This window comes from Microplitis mediator, chromosome 7, assembly GCF_029852145.1.
Source record: "Microplitis mediator isolate UGA2020A chromosome 7, iyMicMedi2.1, whole genome shotgun sequence".
NCBI classification, from domain to species: Eukaryota; Metazoa; Arthropoda; class Insecta; order Hymenoptera; family Braconidae; genus Microplitis; species Microplitis mediator.
In genome coordinates, this window is record NC_079975.1 from 21,204,341 (window position 1) to 21,219,983 (window position 15,643).

Consider the following 15,643-nt stretch of genomic DNA (forward strand, 5'->3'; position numbering starts at 1 on the left):
ATATAAATATATAACTTTTATAGAAATTATATAAAAACTAAATATTTATTTGAATTTAAATTCATAAAAAAAAATTTTTTTTTTTATCCTCAGTACCGTTTCTACAAAAAAAAAAGTACGAGATATTGTTATTAAATGAATAAAAAAGATATAGGGGAGGGTGGGGCAGAGCGGCCCCCCTAAGCCAATTATTATTTTTTGTGGCTTTCAACCATAAGATCACTTTACTTTTGTTCTATTTCGAACAAATTTATGGACATTTTGCCAAAATTCTGAAAAAAATTTTTTTTTTTTTGTGGGGCAGAGCGGCCCCCCTTCAAAAAGTAATAAAAAAATTTTTTTTTTTCGTTTTTTTTTTTTTTAAATTGTTTTTATCATTAAGAATGTATTTCTTTCTCTTGACAACTATTTTTGGTTTTATATTACTCGAAAAAAATTTTTTAAAGCGTAAAAAATCGTTCACTCTCGATTACCTTAATTACTTATTGTTATTTAATAAAAAAAAAATCAATTCTATACTTCTACTTTATTTCAAAAATTTATCAACTAAAAAAAAAAATTAAATTTTTATAAATTTTTAGTGACCAAATTTGCCTCTTACATAAAGAAACGGCCGAAAAATATGAAAAAATAATTTTTTCGGAAGTTTCGGCTGGTCCATTTTGCCCCAGGTGTTATGCGTAGGGCTATAAATGTGGCGTTATAATAATTTTTTTTTAATTTGACGATAAAAATATGAAAAAATCACTTTTTCAAAATTTTGGGCTTGTCCATTTTGCCCCAAATGTCATGCGTAGGGGTAAAAATGCGCAAATATATCGGATTTATAGTAATTAGTCGAAAAAAAAAAAATTTTTTTTTTGGTCAAAATTTCAGGGGGGCCGCTCTGCCCCACCCTCCCCTATAATAATTTTTTCCTTATGGTGTAATTACTCCAAACTTATACTTGCAATTTTCACGAAATGTATATAATATTTACATGTCATATATGTGTTTAGAAAAGGAAATTTGATTTCCAATAATTTTAGTTTTCATAAAAAACCGCGAAAGTCTAATATTTTAAAAATTGAAGCAGTTTAAACAGAAACACTTTTCTATGACACGCAATTTTTTTGAAGCCTTCATATATATATATATATATATATATATATATATATATATATTAGACTGGGCCAAAAAAATCGACTATTTTTTTTTTTAACGATACTGTGGAAATATTATTTGGGATGACAAATAAAAATTATTGTCAAAATTGGAGCCCTTAATTTTGGTATTAAGAGGTGTATCATCGCAATTTTCGATTTTTTTTAAATGAGCGGGTTTTAGTCTCATAACTCTCAATTCATCGAGATAAACGAAATCGACTCAGATACATTTTTTGAAGGAAATTTGATGCTCTACAAAAAAGATCGAATTGAAATTTTTCGTCAGATGAACCGTTTCCTTATAATCATGCTTTGAACGTTGGTATGATTTTAAAATTTGATTGTTCAACTTTGGAATTTTGTAATTCATGTAAAAATAAGTTTCCGGAAAAAGACAATGAATATTCTTGAAGGAAATTGAATGCTCTACAAAAAAAGTCTCTTAACAATTTTCGCTAAATTCACTCCTTCAAAAGTTATTCAAGATTATTGAAGTCGTTTTACATAACTTCAACCTTGAATAACTTTTGAAGGAGTGAGTTTAGCGAAAATTGTTAAGAGACTTTTTTTGTAGAGCATTCAATTTCCTTCAAGAATATTCATTGTCTTTTCCCAGAAACTTATTTTTACATGAATTACAAAATTCCAAAGTTGAACAATCAAATTTTAAAATCATACCAATTTTCAAAGCATGATTATAAGGAAACGGTTCATCTGACGAAAAATTTTAATCAGATCTTTTTTGTAGAGCATCAAATTTCCTTCAAAAAATGTATCTGAGTCGATTTCGTATATCTCGATGGTTTGAGAGTTATGAGACAAAAACCCGCTCATTAAAAAAAAATAAAAAATTGCGATGATACACCTCTTAATATCAAAATTAAGGGCTCAAATTTCCACAATAATTTTTTTTTGTCATCCCAAATAATATTTCTACAGTATTGTTAAAAAAAAAAATAGTCGATTTTTTTGGCCCAGTCTAATATATATATATATATATATATATATATATATATTTCCAACTATTGATGGGAGCGTATTTTTTATAAGAACTAAAATTATAGGAAAATTAATAAACTTTCCAATGTCCATGTCAAATATTTATTGCTGAATAATCTCCAAGATATCGTCAATAAAAATAAAAAAAACTTATAATTATTATTGGAATTATTTGTCGTAAAAAAAAATCGAGACTTGATAAAAAATAAAAAAAGCCTGTAAAAGACAGACAAGATTCAATCGATCGTTAAATAAATTTTTTCGTTCTATTTTTATTCCTATATTATTCATACTTTTATTTTCATTTGCGTCATTGAAAGATGCAATTATCGTCAGAGTAGAAGAAGAGTAAGGAGTAAATAGTAAAATGAATAATAAAAAAACGATCACCATTGAGATTGTAAAAATCGTAGATGCGCTTTTTATACCCTATACCCATCGCAAGACTATTTGTACTCGCAATCAATCTCATGAAAAACACCTTTGGGAAAAATCTGCTGACCTAACTGCTAACCCTCGACTCACATCATTGCAAAAGGGCGCTAATGCTACCTGACCTTTTTAATGTTTCCATGCACGTGATGCACATACTTTTATTTTTTGATGAAAAAAAAAAAATTGATGCTACATTTTTCAATTGTTTTGAAAAATTGATATATATACATATATATTTATAATAAAAAATAAAAGATAACCTACACATAAATTTATGAGTTGAGAGAAATATTTTTTCGTTAAAATAAAATTTTTTAAATTTCTCGTGTTATTTAATTTTTTGAATGTGAAAAAAAAAATATGAGAATGGTCAAATTAATGAGTTATCCATTTAAAGTTTTAAATGCCCGCCGTGGGCATTCTGCAGATTGTTTAATTTCCGATTGGAGGTGAGTAAATTTTTTATCACTAAGACTCTGAAAAATAAGTTGTAATGAATATGTATATATATATATATATATACATAAAGGGGGATGTATATATAATACATCTTGGTGTTATTCCAAGTGAGTTTGATTAGCTTTCACATGAATCCCCAGTGTTTACACAAGCAGTTTACGAAACTACGTTGTTAGCTTCGTTAATAAATTTCTCAAGTCATTTTAGAATACAGCGAGTTTACATTAAACGCTATCTTTTATTAAAACTAATGACTTTTTCTTATTATTGTATTCAAATTATTTATCATTTATTTATTTATCTATAATAAACAGACTAAAATCACAACTGACACCACCAGAAACGTCACTAGCGCATAGAAACTTGGATACAAGTAAAGGTAATGGATTAGAAGAAAACTCGAATATGAACGTCAGAAAATTCAAGATAAACTCAAGTCTAGAGACTATAAAGGTAAGAATATATCCTCAATCTAAAGCGATAGCCCTTTAATTTAAGTGACTATATCAAGCTCAAGGCACGATTTAGTTGCCCATCAACCCTCTGACAGTTTAATCGTGTCTTATATATCTATATCTATATCTATATCTTAATCTATATAACACACACCTATTCCGGTTGAATGAACGCAGATCGATCGAGGTGTCAGTGAATATTGGAGCAACATGTTGCGCTACCATTGGCCAATTGCCGTTCAAAGTACATGTTTAATTATAATTATTGTACTTCTTGGACCGTGGATTGGATTGAGATGCAACCAAGACTTTGATTTTAATTCAAATGAAAATAAATTTTCACTTTGGCCGCCTTTTAATTCTATGCCATCTTACTCTAGTTTTAGAGCTGGCAGATACAAGTGAGAATATTTATATAAATTTATTGCTTTTATTTGTTATTTATTTGGAATTTAAAAAAAATTATTGGATCTTTACAGCTACGGTGGTTGTAATTATGGACTATATTGTGGTGGTATAAAAACAGCTGATGGCGAACTAGTGCGGAGGAAAGCAAGCTTTTTGAAGCGTAAGAGAAACCACAAAGAGTTGATCGACTAATTAGACTTTATTATATTAATATATATATATACATATATTGCATTATTAAATTATGTGGTAATTTTTTTTTTATTTATAAATATTAAATAGTCAATATTTTAAAAATATAAACGCGTTATTTATTTGAATAATTGTTTTTATTTTACAATAAGATTTTTTTTAATTGGGTTAACTTTTAAAAAAATTTTTAATGAGGTAAAATGGACATCGAACTTGAGATAGAAAAATTTTTGTCACTTAAAATTCTTATTATGTATTGAGTGTCAACTTAATGCTTTTGTAATTCAATAATTTATATTCTCAAAATATATATGTATCATATAATAAAAATTTCAAAATTTTTTTCATTTGTACTTTAAATATAAAGTTATTGTAAAATAAAACTAAAAAAATTAATAAAGTTTCTATTAGTTTATGATTTTTTTTTTTTTCCAAAAATTACAAAATTTTATTTTATAAATAACTAGTAAGGTAAAAGCCCCTATACCCTCTCAGTATCATTAGTCGCTCACTTTAACTATTTAAGGCGTTTTTTTATAATTTTTATAAAAAAAAATAACAACCAAAATTATTATTATTGATTAATAATTATTTGTAAATCGAAATATATTGAAAAATGATGTATCAAATTATTTTACAATAGATTATAAATTTAAATTAAATGACTGTTTTCAAAATCGCTCTCAGCCAGACATTTTTTACTTTAACGTTCATTCGTTAGATTAAATTATGGTTACGTCAAATTTTTTTCGAATTGTTATAACTATATCTTATTAAATACATTTTTAAAATTCATGATAATTTACATTATGAAAGAATAAAGTAGTATAATTTATAAATTATTCGTCCAAATCACTAAACTTATCATAGTTTAATTGATATTGTCTTTGAGCGACTATAGGGCCATGCGTTGATCGAGTAATGGTACATCACAACTTTTAGTGAGGGACTATGGGTACACTCAATGACCTTATTTAAAAAATTGATAATAATTAATTATCAAGATTATTCTTCAAACTTAAATTTTATTCTAATACTCGAAACTTCAAAAAAAAACTATAAAAAAAAAATATGGTTTTTCATTTTATTTATTAATTTAAATTGAGTAATTTAATCTCACTCCGATGAAAAGTGAGCGGGTATAGGGGCTTTTACCTTAGTAAAAAAATTAATTTGTAGTTAAAAATAAAAAATTCATTTTGAATTTTATGTCCTCTATTTCCTTGAATTTATTTTATTTAATGTTAATAATTTCTTTAGTTAAATATTTTTAATTAAAAAAAAAAAAATTAATAACTTGAAGTTGTATAAATAAAAAATAACGTAAAATAACAATCTAAATAAAAATATATAAGTCAGGTTATTTTAACAACTTTCATAAAAATTAATTTTTTAAAATCATTTTATTTTCTATTTAATTTTTTCACCGTCTGTCTTTCTAATATCAAGACTCATTTAAAATAAAATTAAATAACAAAAATTATAAATGTCAACGTCAAGGCTAAATTTAAATTCAATTTTAAATAATTTAAATCCAAATAAAAAAACAAGTTTATGAATAAATAATAAAGATGTGATGGCAGAATTTAAAAGTATTAAGGACAAAATAACGACATGGGATCAACGTCCATGGGGAAATCTCGAAGACTTGGTAAAAAGTAAGTTCAGTAGTGGCGATGACATGAACGAGGAATTAGAATGTACATGTGGTTCAACTTTACTGGGGTCTAAAAAACTTTTATCACCAGAAAAACTCACGAAAAGTCTGTTGGTTAAAAAAAAACACAGCAAGCGTACGTCGGTAACGAGAACGAAGTCAAAAAAAAATAGTAGTAAAATTATCAATAAAAATTTTAGTAGTAATCGAATTATTAATGATTCTTCTGCTTCAGAATCTTCATCAGCTTCCGTTCGATCTATTTATCCAACTCTCTGTGATAGGCCACGAACTGTCGAAAAAATTTACCGCAAAAAAAAATATCCTGATGAAAGTAAAATAGGGAGCATCGAAATTATAAAACGCGTTAATAAAAGCCGATGCTCTGGAGTCAGGGTAAAAAAAAATTCACAAAAAATTCACAAGAGTAAATTAAATACAACAAATTTATTAGAATCGCCAGATAGTACCGACTACTGTGATTCAAATTCCTCGGTTGATTTAAAGTGTAAAAACAAATTTAAGTTACCGAAAACGGATTTACGTTGTAGAGAAATTGATGACAATTCTTCTGTTAGACAATTGTATAGAAATAGAAATAAGTTTAAAGTTAAACGGACTATTGAAAAAGTAAACGATTGTGACGGAACTGAATTGGACTTAAATTTTGAAGAACCAAATTCGTCGAGAATAAATAAATCTCGCGAAAGTTTTTACAGGCGATCATCGATTATTGAAAATACGAGGGACAGTATCGAGAATAAGGAAAAAATTTCAAGAAATGATAGTAAAATTTTTACGAAATTAAAAACTAATCTTCGGAACAAAGTGATCGATTGTTGTTTTGAAAGTAATTCTGTTTGTTCACTCGGGCGCTGCTGTCCAGAAAAATATTTTAAGAATAAAAATTCCACCGAAAGTTTATGTGACTGCCCTAGTGATAGTAATAAATATAATGTAAAAAAAAAAAAATTACCGTCAAATTGGAAAAAATGTGATAAGTATTTAAAAAATATAAGCGAAGAATACCGAAGTTTATCATCACATTTACAAGAAATGCAAAATGAAATAAATAATAATAATAATAAGCCAGATATTGAATTGTCTTATAAATTTAAATCAAGAAAATATTCAAATGCCGATTGTTCATGTCAGACGTCACTTACAAATAATAAAATTGAATCAAGTGAAAATATTGATAAATCGGATGACGAAGATACGGTAAAAGCTCTGACGTCGCTTTGTGAAACTCTGAAAACAATGAGCAGAGAAATGGAACCCAAAGAGCTGAGGGTCGAGGAAAAGACATGCAAGACGGAATATTGCAGCTGCAATGTTGGAGCTAGAACTGGAGCTGGAACTGGAGCTGAAGATGAAGATGAAGATGAAGATGAAGAAGAAGAGTTTGTTCCGATAATTCAATCCACGCGTTTGAAAAAAAGTAGGAAGAAAAAGCAAGTGAGGCTTCATGAGTTTACGTTTCCAAAGATAGTTAAACCGGAAAACAGCGAAGGCAAGGCAGACATAAGGAAAATGTTTGTATATGCGCCCGAGGGCGGGGATCAAAGGAACAATGCGCCTTTGACTCTTTACAGAACTTGTTCGTTTGTAAATTGTAATGTTAAGAGTAACAATGACGACGGGTATAAATATCATCTCACTTATGTGCAAAAATATGTCAGTCCCACTTGGAAACCCAATCAATCTTGTGATCAAAACGATCTATACTCTAGTAGCGACTATGGATGATTATTATATTTGTATATTGGAAATATTTCATTGTAAATTTTAGAAAGTTCATTTTTATCACGAGCTTTAATATTTTTTATCACATATTATTTTTTTTAGTATATATTTAGTTATCAAGTATTTTTTATTACTTAATAAATGGTGAAATTTTTTTTCGATAATTTTGAATATTTTTCATTTATTGATTACACGGAGAGAAATTTATGGTAACGATTACAATAAATTATGGGAATGGTTCCCATAATGTATGGTAACCGGTTTTATTGAAATGTCGATTATAGTAACCGTTACCATAATATTATGGTAACCGTTACCATAACATTATAGCAACGATTACTATAATATTATGGGAACGATGACCATAATTATTTCACATGCGATATGGGAATTGTTACCATAATTACGGGAATTATTCCCATACTTATGGGAACTTTTCCCAGAAAGTATGGGCCGATATCCCATAATTTCAAGTAATCATTACCATAACGGTATGGAATGATATTTCATAAACGTACTAGGAACGGTTAGCATAAATTTATCTCCGTGTATACTAAATAATTATAAATTAAAACAGTCATACTGGACTTCAATCCTCATAGAAATCGCCTCCCAAGGAAACACAAAAAAATCGGGACTTGTGGGCCGTTGATAAAGCGGATAAAATTTTTAATTTTCTTCAGACTTAGAAATAGATTTCCCACTCTCTTAAAATAAATCAGTGAGAAAACCTGGAAATCAGTAAATATTCACTGCGAATCAGTGATTCATTTAGTGGCATACTTTGGACTATTTGTGCAGTGAATATTCACTGATTGGAGTACTTTTGACTGATTCATTGTAAGAGAGCATGCACCAGAATCTATTTTATTTTTATTTAATACTAGGAATAATATTTTCAAGCTCTCGGATCTTGGAAACAGCTTAAACTTTTAAATGCTTGCCCACGGCAACCATTTTCCAATTTTTCTTTGCTGTTTGTACTAGAACACTTATTATACCGCGAATTTCCGTTCCTGACTTTTAATAAAAAACGAAAATTGATAAAAGAATCTAAAATAAATTTTCTTCAAACCCCATGAAATCTTGATCCTGACCATAAAATTTTACTGAATTTATTCGAAATAAAAAAATTAAAAAACTAACTATTAATTAATTACCATCCGGAAAATTTTTCTTATAACTAAAATTATTTTCCTTCTTGATAAATAGGTGCCCCTATCACAAACTTCGTATACTAAAATATGTATACAAAAGAACAAGGAACTTTTTTAAAAAAGTTTTCTCCTTAACAATTTCAATAATTTACAATTTTCCTGTGCTCGACATCAAGTATTTATTACGTCATAAAACGCGACTAATCCTATTAAATAATAAATGACTTCGTGCTGAATGAAAGTTATGCTCAACATCACTACTCTATTTCTATTCTGCATACTAAATCAACAAAGCAAAAAAATTAACAAACAAAACTAACGTAGCGTGTTTCGCGCCACTCTTTCATTCGACTCTTGAGGTTTTCATTTAATTTTTTTTTTCATATTTAATAAATTAATCTCATCAAATATTTCACCGCATATCTAACAAGTGAATAGTTCAGCCTTTTGTCATGTGTTTTGATTTTTAAATATTTATTTTTTTGAATAATTCCGTAAATTTTCTCATAAGGATTTTGATTAAAAAATAACTGGAGTAATCTGTGGATATATATATATATATTTTTTTTTTGTTTGATAACAGATGAAGTCTTTATTTAAAGTTTACTGTCGCTCAAGTTGGATAGAGATAAAATGTAATGGTATCAAAGCTCTTGTATCTTTGGACTCGACTGTAATTCCCAGTAGGAACAAGAGAATCAAATGGATCTTTAGTGTTTCTATTGTCCATATTGACTTAACAACTTTGAACTACCAACTCGAGATTCTAATCATACTAGTTTGAATTCTATGATTCGATTGTAATTCTCTGGACCCTGGGATTTGGACGCAAACGGTTTCACATTTTATTTTATTTTGTTGAACTCAATTAATGTTTAGTTTTTACTTAATCGCGATTCAGGAAAAAAAATCAAGAATTTTTTATGTGAACTTGAATATCGGTGATTTTTAATGGTGAGAATTTAATGATTAATCACAAAATTTGAGCGCAATCAAAAAATTTAAAAAAAAATTATATTTTTGTTTTTGAAAATCGGTTTTGAAAATTGTTTTACTACAAAAAATGAGTGTGAATGTAGCAGACTTCAGACAAATTTACAATTATAAATTAATAGAGTAAATAATTAATAAAATTAAATTTAAAAAAATGCGCATTTAAAAAATTTCAAAATTGATAAGTGCATTTTTTAAAAGTAATATTTTTTTAATTATTTACTCTATTTATTTATAATTTTAAATTCGTCCAATGTCTGCTACATTCACACTCATACTAAAAAACGGTAAAAAAATGTAAGTTTTAATTATAAAGTTCAATAAAAATTGAGGAGATAATTTTCTTGCTCTAGTAATGGATTGACATGAAAACTTATTACTTGAGCTTCAATTTCAATTTTTTTTAAATTTTTGACGTTAATCCGTTCGCGTTATAATGAGTAGTAAATCTTAAAAGATCAGTGTTGCTATAATTTATCATAACCCACTAGAAAGAAAAATTAAAAAAAAAAAATAGTATGAAAGTTCATCAAAAAATAATTTTGAAGCTGAAGCTTTAAGCTTTTAATTAAAATATATCAATTTTGGTAATCAAAATTTTTTTAAACTAATGACAGTTCAAGAAATTAAATAATAATTTGTAGATGTTTGTTATTTTTGAATTTGTGGATTTTTTGTATAAATTTTGAATAATTTGAATTTTGGAAAAAAATAAATTTTTAATTATTTGTTGATTTCGCTCTACTTTTGAATTTTGAAATAAGGGAAAAAATGAGTAATGGAAGCAAATGCACTTGATTTTAAAAAAACTGCAAGGAAAAAATTTCTCACGCGATAACAAAGAAAAATAAAACTCGGAAAAATCAATAACACGTGAGTTGAAAATCTCACGCGATCAAAAATAGAAAAATAAGTATATGTCTAATGTTACATAATATGCACTCACTCGCCGCTAATAAAAAATCAACTGTAATATAATCTGGAGAAAAAAAAATAATGATATGAGATTAAAATAATAAATGAGTTAATAATGAGCAAATAATTGCTCGCATCGAGTGCGTAGCATTTATTATTTACAGAGACACTGAAAACAAGGGTAGGATTAGTGTCCACAAGAATATTATATGATATAAATGTATATATATAGAGCTACATAATAATCATTGGAGACACGAAAGAGAAGTTGGCACGTGCGTGAATTACACTTATGCTATAATCAAGGCTTTTATTATTTTCTATATTCACTTGTGTATACAATAATATTCGGTCCCTTGTATGGATAAAAATATGACAAATAACTGACTATCAAAAATTATATTTCATACATAATTGAGTGAAAAAAATTAAAATGTGAAATGCAATTTATGTACCTGAAGATCAAAATGTTTTTTGATCCATCGGAAGACTAGATTTCAGAAATGTTTCACGTATACCCACAAAAAAAAAAGTCTCGACTGAAGGTAAATATTCTTGATTCAAGAAAATTTTTTTGGAGACCTAAATTTTCTCAGATAAAGTAGAAATCTTCTCCAACCAAGACGAATTTTCTTGGCTCAAGAAAATCTTGACTTGGTTCCCGAAAACGTTAGTCTTCAAAAATATTTTCTTGACTCAAGATATCTGTTTTTTCTGTGTAGATGCTGGTATGTCAGCCAAAAATCTTAGGCTACCCCCCACTTCCGGAACTACCCCGTAAGTACTCAAATTACATGAATTTTTTTTTTTCGTTGCGAGAAAACGTTCCGATCTTCAGGTACATGAAAATTTAGTCGAATTATTTCGAAGCGTACATGCGATGTACAATATCTCAAAAAATATATAAAATATTTACATGTCACATATGTTTTTAGTAAAGGAAATTTGATTTCCTACAATTTTAGTCCTTAGAAAAAATTCCGTAAATCTGAGTTTCAAAATTATGATAATGAAGTTAGCCGACTTCTAATAATTTTTTGATTAGTTTCAAAACGATAAATTATAAAAAAAAAAATATTTAAAAAAGTTGCACTCGTAGTTTTCAAAATTTTCTACATGTGCATATTTTTAGTTTTTTTTTTTCTTGTAATTGATCTGTTGAAAAAAAAATTAAAAAATTTTAAATTGTCTGCTAACTTCAGGATCATTCAAAATTACACCCGTTTGAAGACTAAAATATTTTATTTTAACATACAATTTTTTTTTTTAAGCATCTAAATTTTTTATGAGACCTAAAGACGTAGGAAATTTAATTATTTCTCTAGTCATCATTACTTTGAAGATCTAGTTATTTCTATCAATCTTTAAGATAACGGCAATCAAATGAAAAACTGAAAAAAAATTTACCTGTTCATTGTTTAATTAAAAAGTGACATTAATTATAAAAAATACTGTATTCAATTTAATTAAGATATTCTTGTAATTTAGTTTTATTTTGTAAAAAAACTTTTATCTTAAATGTAAAAAATATATTACATAAACATGTATATATGAATGGATATATAACACAAAGGTATTTGTCTATCCTTTATCTCAACAAAGAACAATAGAACTTTTTTTTTATCATGACCCGAGAAATTTTTAAAGAGCGAAACAGTACCCGGGTTAAAAAAACAACCAGAAAATCGACCTTTTACTTCACATTCTTTTTTTTTATAAATAAAACAGTCATTGTACGTAAAAATAAACTAAGATTCTAGAACGTCGACGAAAGTCACTCAGACTAAAAAAAAATGATTTTTCAATTCGAATCCATTATAAATAAAATAAACATAAAAAAAATTTTATTTTATTTCCATCAATCAGCCGATTGGGTGTTTAATGACTCACTTATATTTAACAGAAATGCATAAATTTAAAGAGCGTGGGTTTTTCATTTGATTGTATAGTTAAAAGCTCGATAATAACTGTACTCAAGTAGATTTACGTCTTGTAAAAGATAACGTTTGGCAATAAATAAATGTCAGATGAAAATTACGCAGCGATAAAGCTCGTCAATAAACGCTTGGACAACTTTCTACGTACACACGATAAAAGGATTAAGCACTTAAAAATAAAAACGTTTAAGCCATTCCATAGTCATTATCATCAAATGAAAATGCAAATATTTCATTTTTCTTATTTTACGTATTCTTGGATCGAGATTTTAAAATAATAACCTGAGAGTTTAATCGATAAAACTCGACCTTTGGAGTTACGATGAGATTTTATTCAATGGATCCGTTGATTTGTCCCCGAGTTTTTTTTTATTACAATCAACAGTAATGATTAATTGGTATCTTATCAAAATATATCTATATATATGTATGTATATATAAATAAAACCATTGGATTTTAATGAATAGTAAATTTATGAATTTTCAATTAAAGGTTGCGTTGGGTATAAATTTGAAAGTATTCATAAATTGAATGCTTTTTTTTTGGTAATAATGTAAAAATTATTTATTTTGTGATGCGATTGGCTGTATGTGGGAACAAAAAGTGCAAGGTTCGGTTGTAGATTTAAATATATTTTAAGTAAATTAAATCGATAAAAGTAATTAAAGGATTTTTTTTTTGGCGGGTAGATTTTATTTGATACTTTAATTTGAATGTTTACGTACAGCAAATATGAGGCGAATTGTATGATTTCATTGGATTGTTTAAATGAAAAGTGATGAAAGTTTTGGTGAGTAAAAAATTGATTCAACGATTGGGCGGTTGGAAGAAAGAGCAAATTTTTTATTGAGTTTAGATTTCATAATTATATTGAAGCGAATAAAAATTGAATTAAATTGATGAGTACTGTCATCGAAAAAATTAAAAATACTCCCACGAGAGAGCTAAAAATTACTAATTTAAAGCAGCAACACGAAATTATTTTCCTCTTCAATCAGTATATATTTCCATACGTAAAATGAAGCGAGAAATATGAAAAGCTCAGCTAGAAATTATAAAAATGAAACAGCATGTATTCACACACAAAGATAAATATGAATGAGCACACAGAACAATGAAAACATGGATTTTAAGTGCAGCACGTAATTTAGTAACAAAACATTTCGAAAGTTAATTACAAATTTTAAAAATGTCTACTAGGGTGGAAGTACCATTTGTGGCGACTGCTTCATTTTTTGACATTTAATACCCCATTTTAATTAATAAAAAAGTATTAAACGAAATTTTCACTGTAACAGCGTAATAAAAGTATCTGTACACACTTTAAAAATTAGTTATGTTACTGCGTCTTTTACAAATAATTGATTCAAATTTTTAAAGTGTCCAAAACTGGCCCTACACAGCAAAAAAGGATTCTTCAAAATTGACACTTGCCGTGTGTAAAACGATTGATTGACACTTATTTACATGTTATTTTAACATACATCGTTTTTGTAGAAAAAGTTACACTCGTGTATGTTAAAAGTGACGCGTTATGAGTGTAAAAATCCTCGAAAATGTAACCTTCAGCTTTGACACACTCATATGTTATTTGCAATACTTGAAGAGTATTGAATTTGACATCCGCTTTCGTGTTACTTGGACACTTCGCGAAAGTATTTTTTACATTATTTAATGTAAAGTTAAAATCAATGAAACAATTTATTAAATTAATTGACACTACACTGTAAAAAATTCGCGGAGTGAATGCGAATTAAATCCGGAGTGAATGCGGAGTGAATGAATTTTTAATTATTCACTCCCCTCGGAGTGAAATTCACTTCCCTCGAGTTTTCGCGGAGTATTTAATTTTTTATTAATTCAATTCCTCCGGGGTGAAATTCACTCCGGAGGGAGTTTGGAAAATATTATTAATAAAGAATAACTCCACTAAATAAAATCTCACACACACACACAAGCACACATCTGAACACACACATGCACACACGCGCACATTTGCACACACGCCCACATACACACGAACACACACGCGCACACAACCCACACACTCACACGCACACACCCAAACACACACGCACACATTCTCACAAACACACCGGCACACACACGCGCACATATTCGCACAAACACGCTCTCGCACTCGCACACACACGCACGCACCCTCAGGCACATACTCGCATACACACACACACACACACACACACACACACACACACACACACACACACACATTGTTTAATGGTTTAATATAAATTAATGTGAATGTTAAAACTCCGGACCGGAGTGAATTGTGAGTGAAATAAAATCCGCGTCACTCCGAGATCACTCCGCTAAAAAAAAACTCCCAATTCACTCCGCATGCGGAGTGATTTTTTTCAAAACTCCGGAACTCCGAGTGGCGGAGTGAATGAGGAGTGAATTCGGATTGAAATTAAATTCGGATTCACTCCCGATTTTTTACAGTGTATGCTTGCTGCATAATAATTAAAATTATAATTATAAAATGAAATGAATAGTGGAAAATGCCGGCCGATCATTACAATAGTGTGGGTACACAATGGGTAGCACGTCGTACTTCCCGCGTAAAAACAACGGAGGCAATATTTTTAACACGTGACTGAATGTGTATTCAACACCCTCTGTGCGTTATTTAAACGAATCTACACAAATTGTATGTTAAGTTCACACACAAGAAGTGTCATTTTCACTTGAAATTTTCCGAGGATTCTTTTGTGATGGTCAAGAATATTTTTAACATATTCTGTGTGTTAATTTGACAGCAACATATAAAAAGTGTTACTTTCGTATAAAATAACATTTTTGTGTGTTAAAAAATCAATCGATTGCGACAGTTGAAACAAGATAAATATTGTATGTTTAATTGACACACAAGTGTTAAAAATTCAACATTCAGAATTTTAACATACGCTTTTTTTTCACTTTGACGATTCGTTTTTTACTGTGTACAGTGGCCAAAAATAGTACCTCTACCATATCTGGTTGCATTGATAAACTAATTAATTAGTTCAGTTGAAGTTAATACCTGTCAAACAGACTAATAAATCGTAAATCTGAAAAATATTTCCTATTGTATCTGAATCCTCGCAAGCATATGACCGTTTCAAAGGGTATTATAATTATTAT

General features: G+C 28.2%; 2 protein-coding genes across 5 annotated transcripts in view; one reads left to right on the top strand and one right to left on the bottom strand.

Moving 5' to 3' along the window:
• The window catches only part of LOC130670892 (tachykinins), a 59,567-nt gene that overhangs the window by 28,114 nt on the left and 15,810 nt on the right, over window positions 1-15,643 (bottom strand). The gene's annotated exons all lie outside the window — the stretch shown is intronic.
• Window positions 2,834-4,300, top strand: LOC130670900 (uncharacterized). Its single transcript, XM_057474516.1, has 4 exons — window positions 2,834-3,028; window positions 3,353-3,491; window positions 3,671-3,894; window positions 3,973-4,300. The coding sequence occupies exons 1-4, from the start codon at window positions 2,940-2,942 to the stop codon at window positions 4,091-4,093; spliced, it is 573 nt and encodes a 190-aa protein (XP_057330499.1). The 5' UTR covers window positions 2,834-2,939; the 3' UTR covers window positions 4,094-4,300.

Excerpts from the sequence above, each read along its gene's own strand:
- LOC130670900 (XM_057474516.1), top strand. The coding sequence starts at position 2,940 with ATGAGAATGGTCAAATTAATGAGTTATCCATTTAAAGTTTTAAATGCC. Across the intron at positions 3,492-3,670 it reads CAAGTCTAGAGACTATAAAG|ATCGATCGAGGTGTCAGTGA; the intron begins GTAAGAATATAT and ends GAATGAACGCAG. Across the intron at positions 3,895-3,972 it reads TTTAGAGCTGGCAGATACAA|CTACGGTGGTTGTAATTATG; the intron begins GTGAGAATATTT and ends GGATCTTTACAG.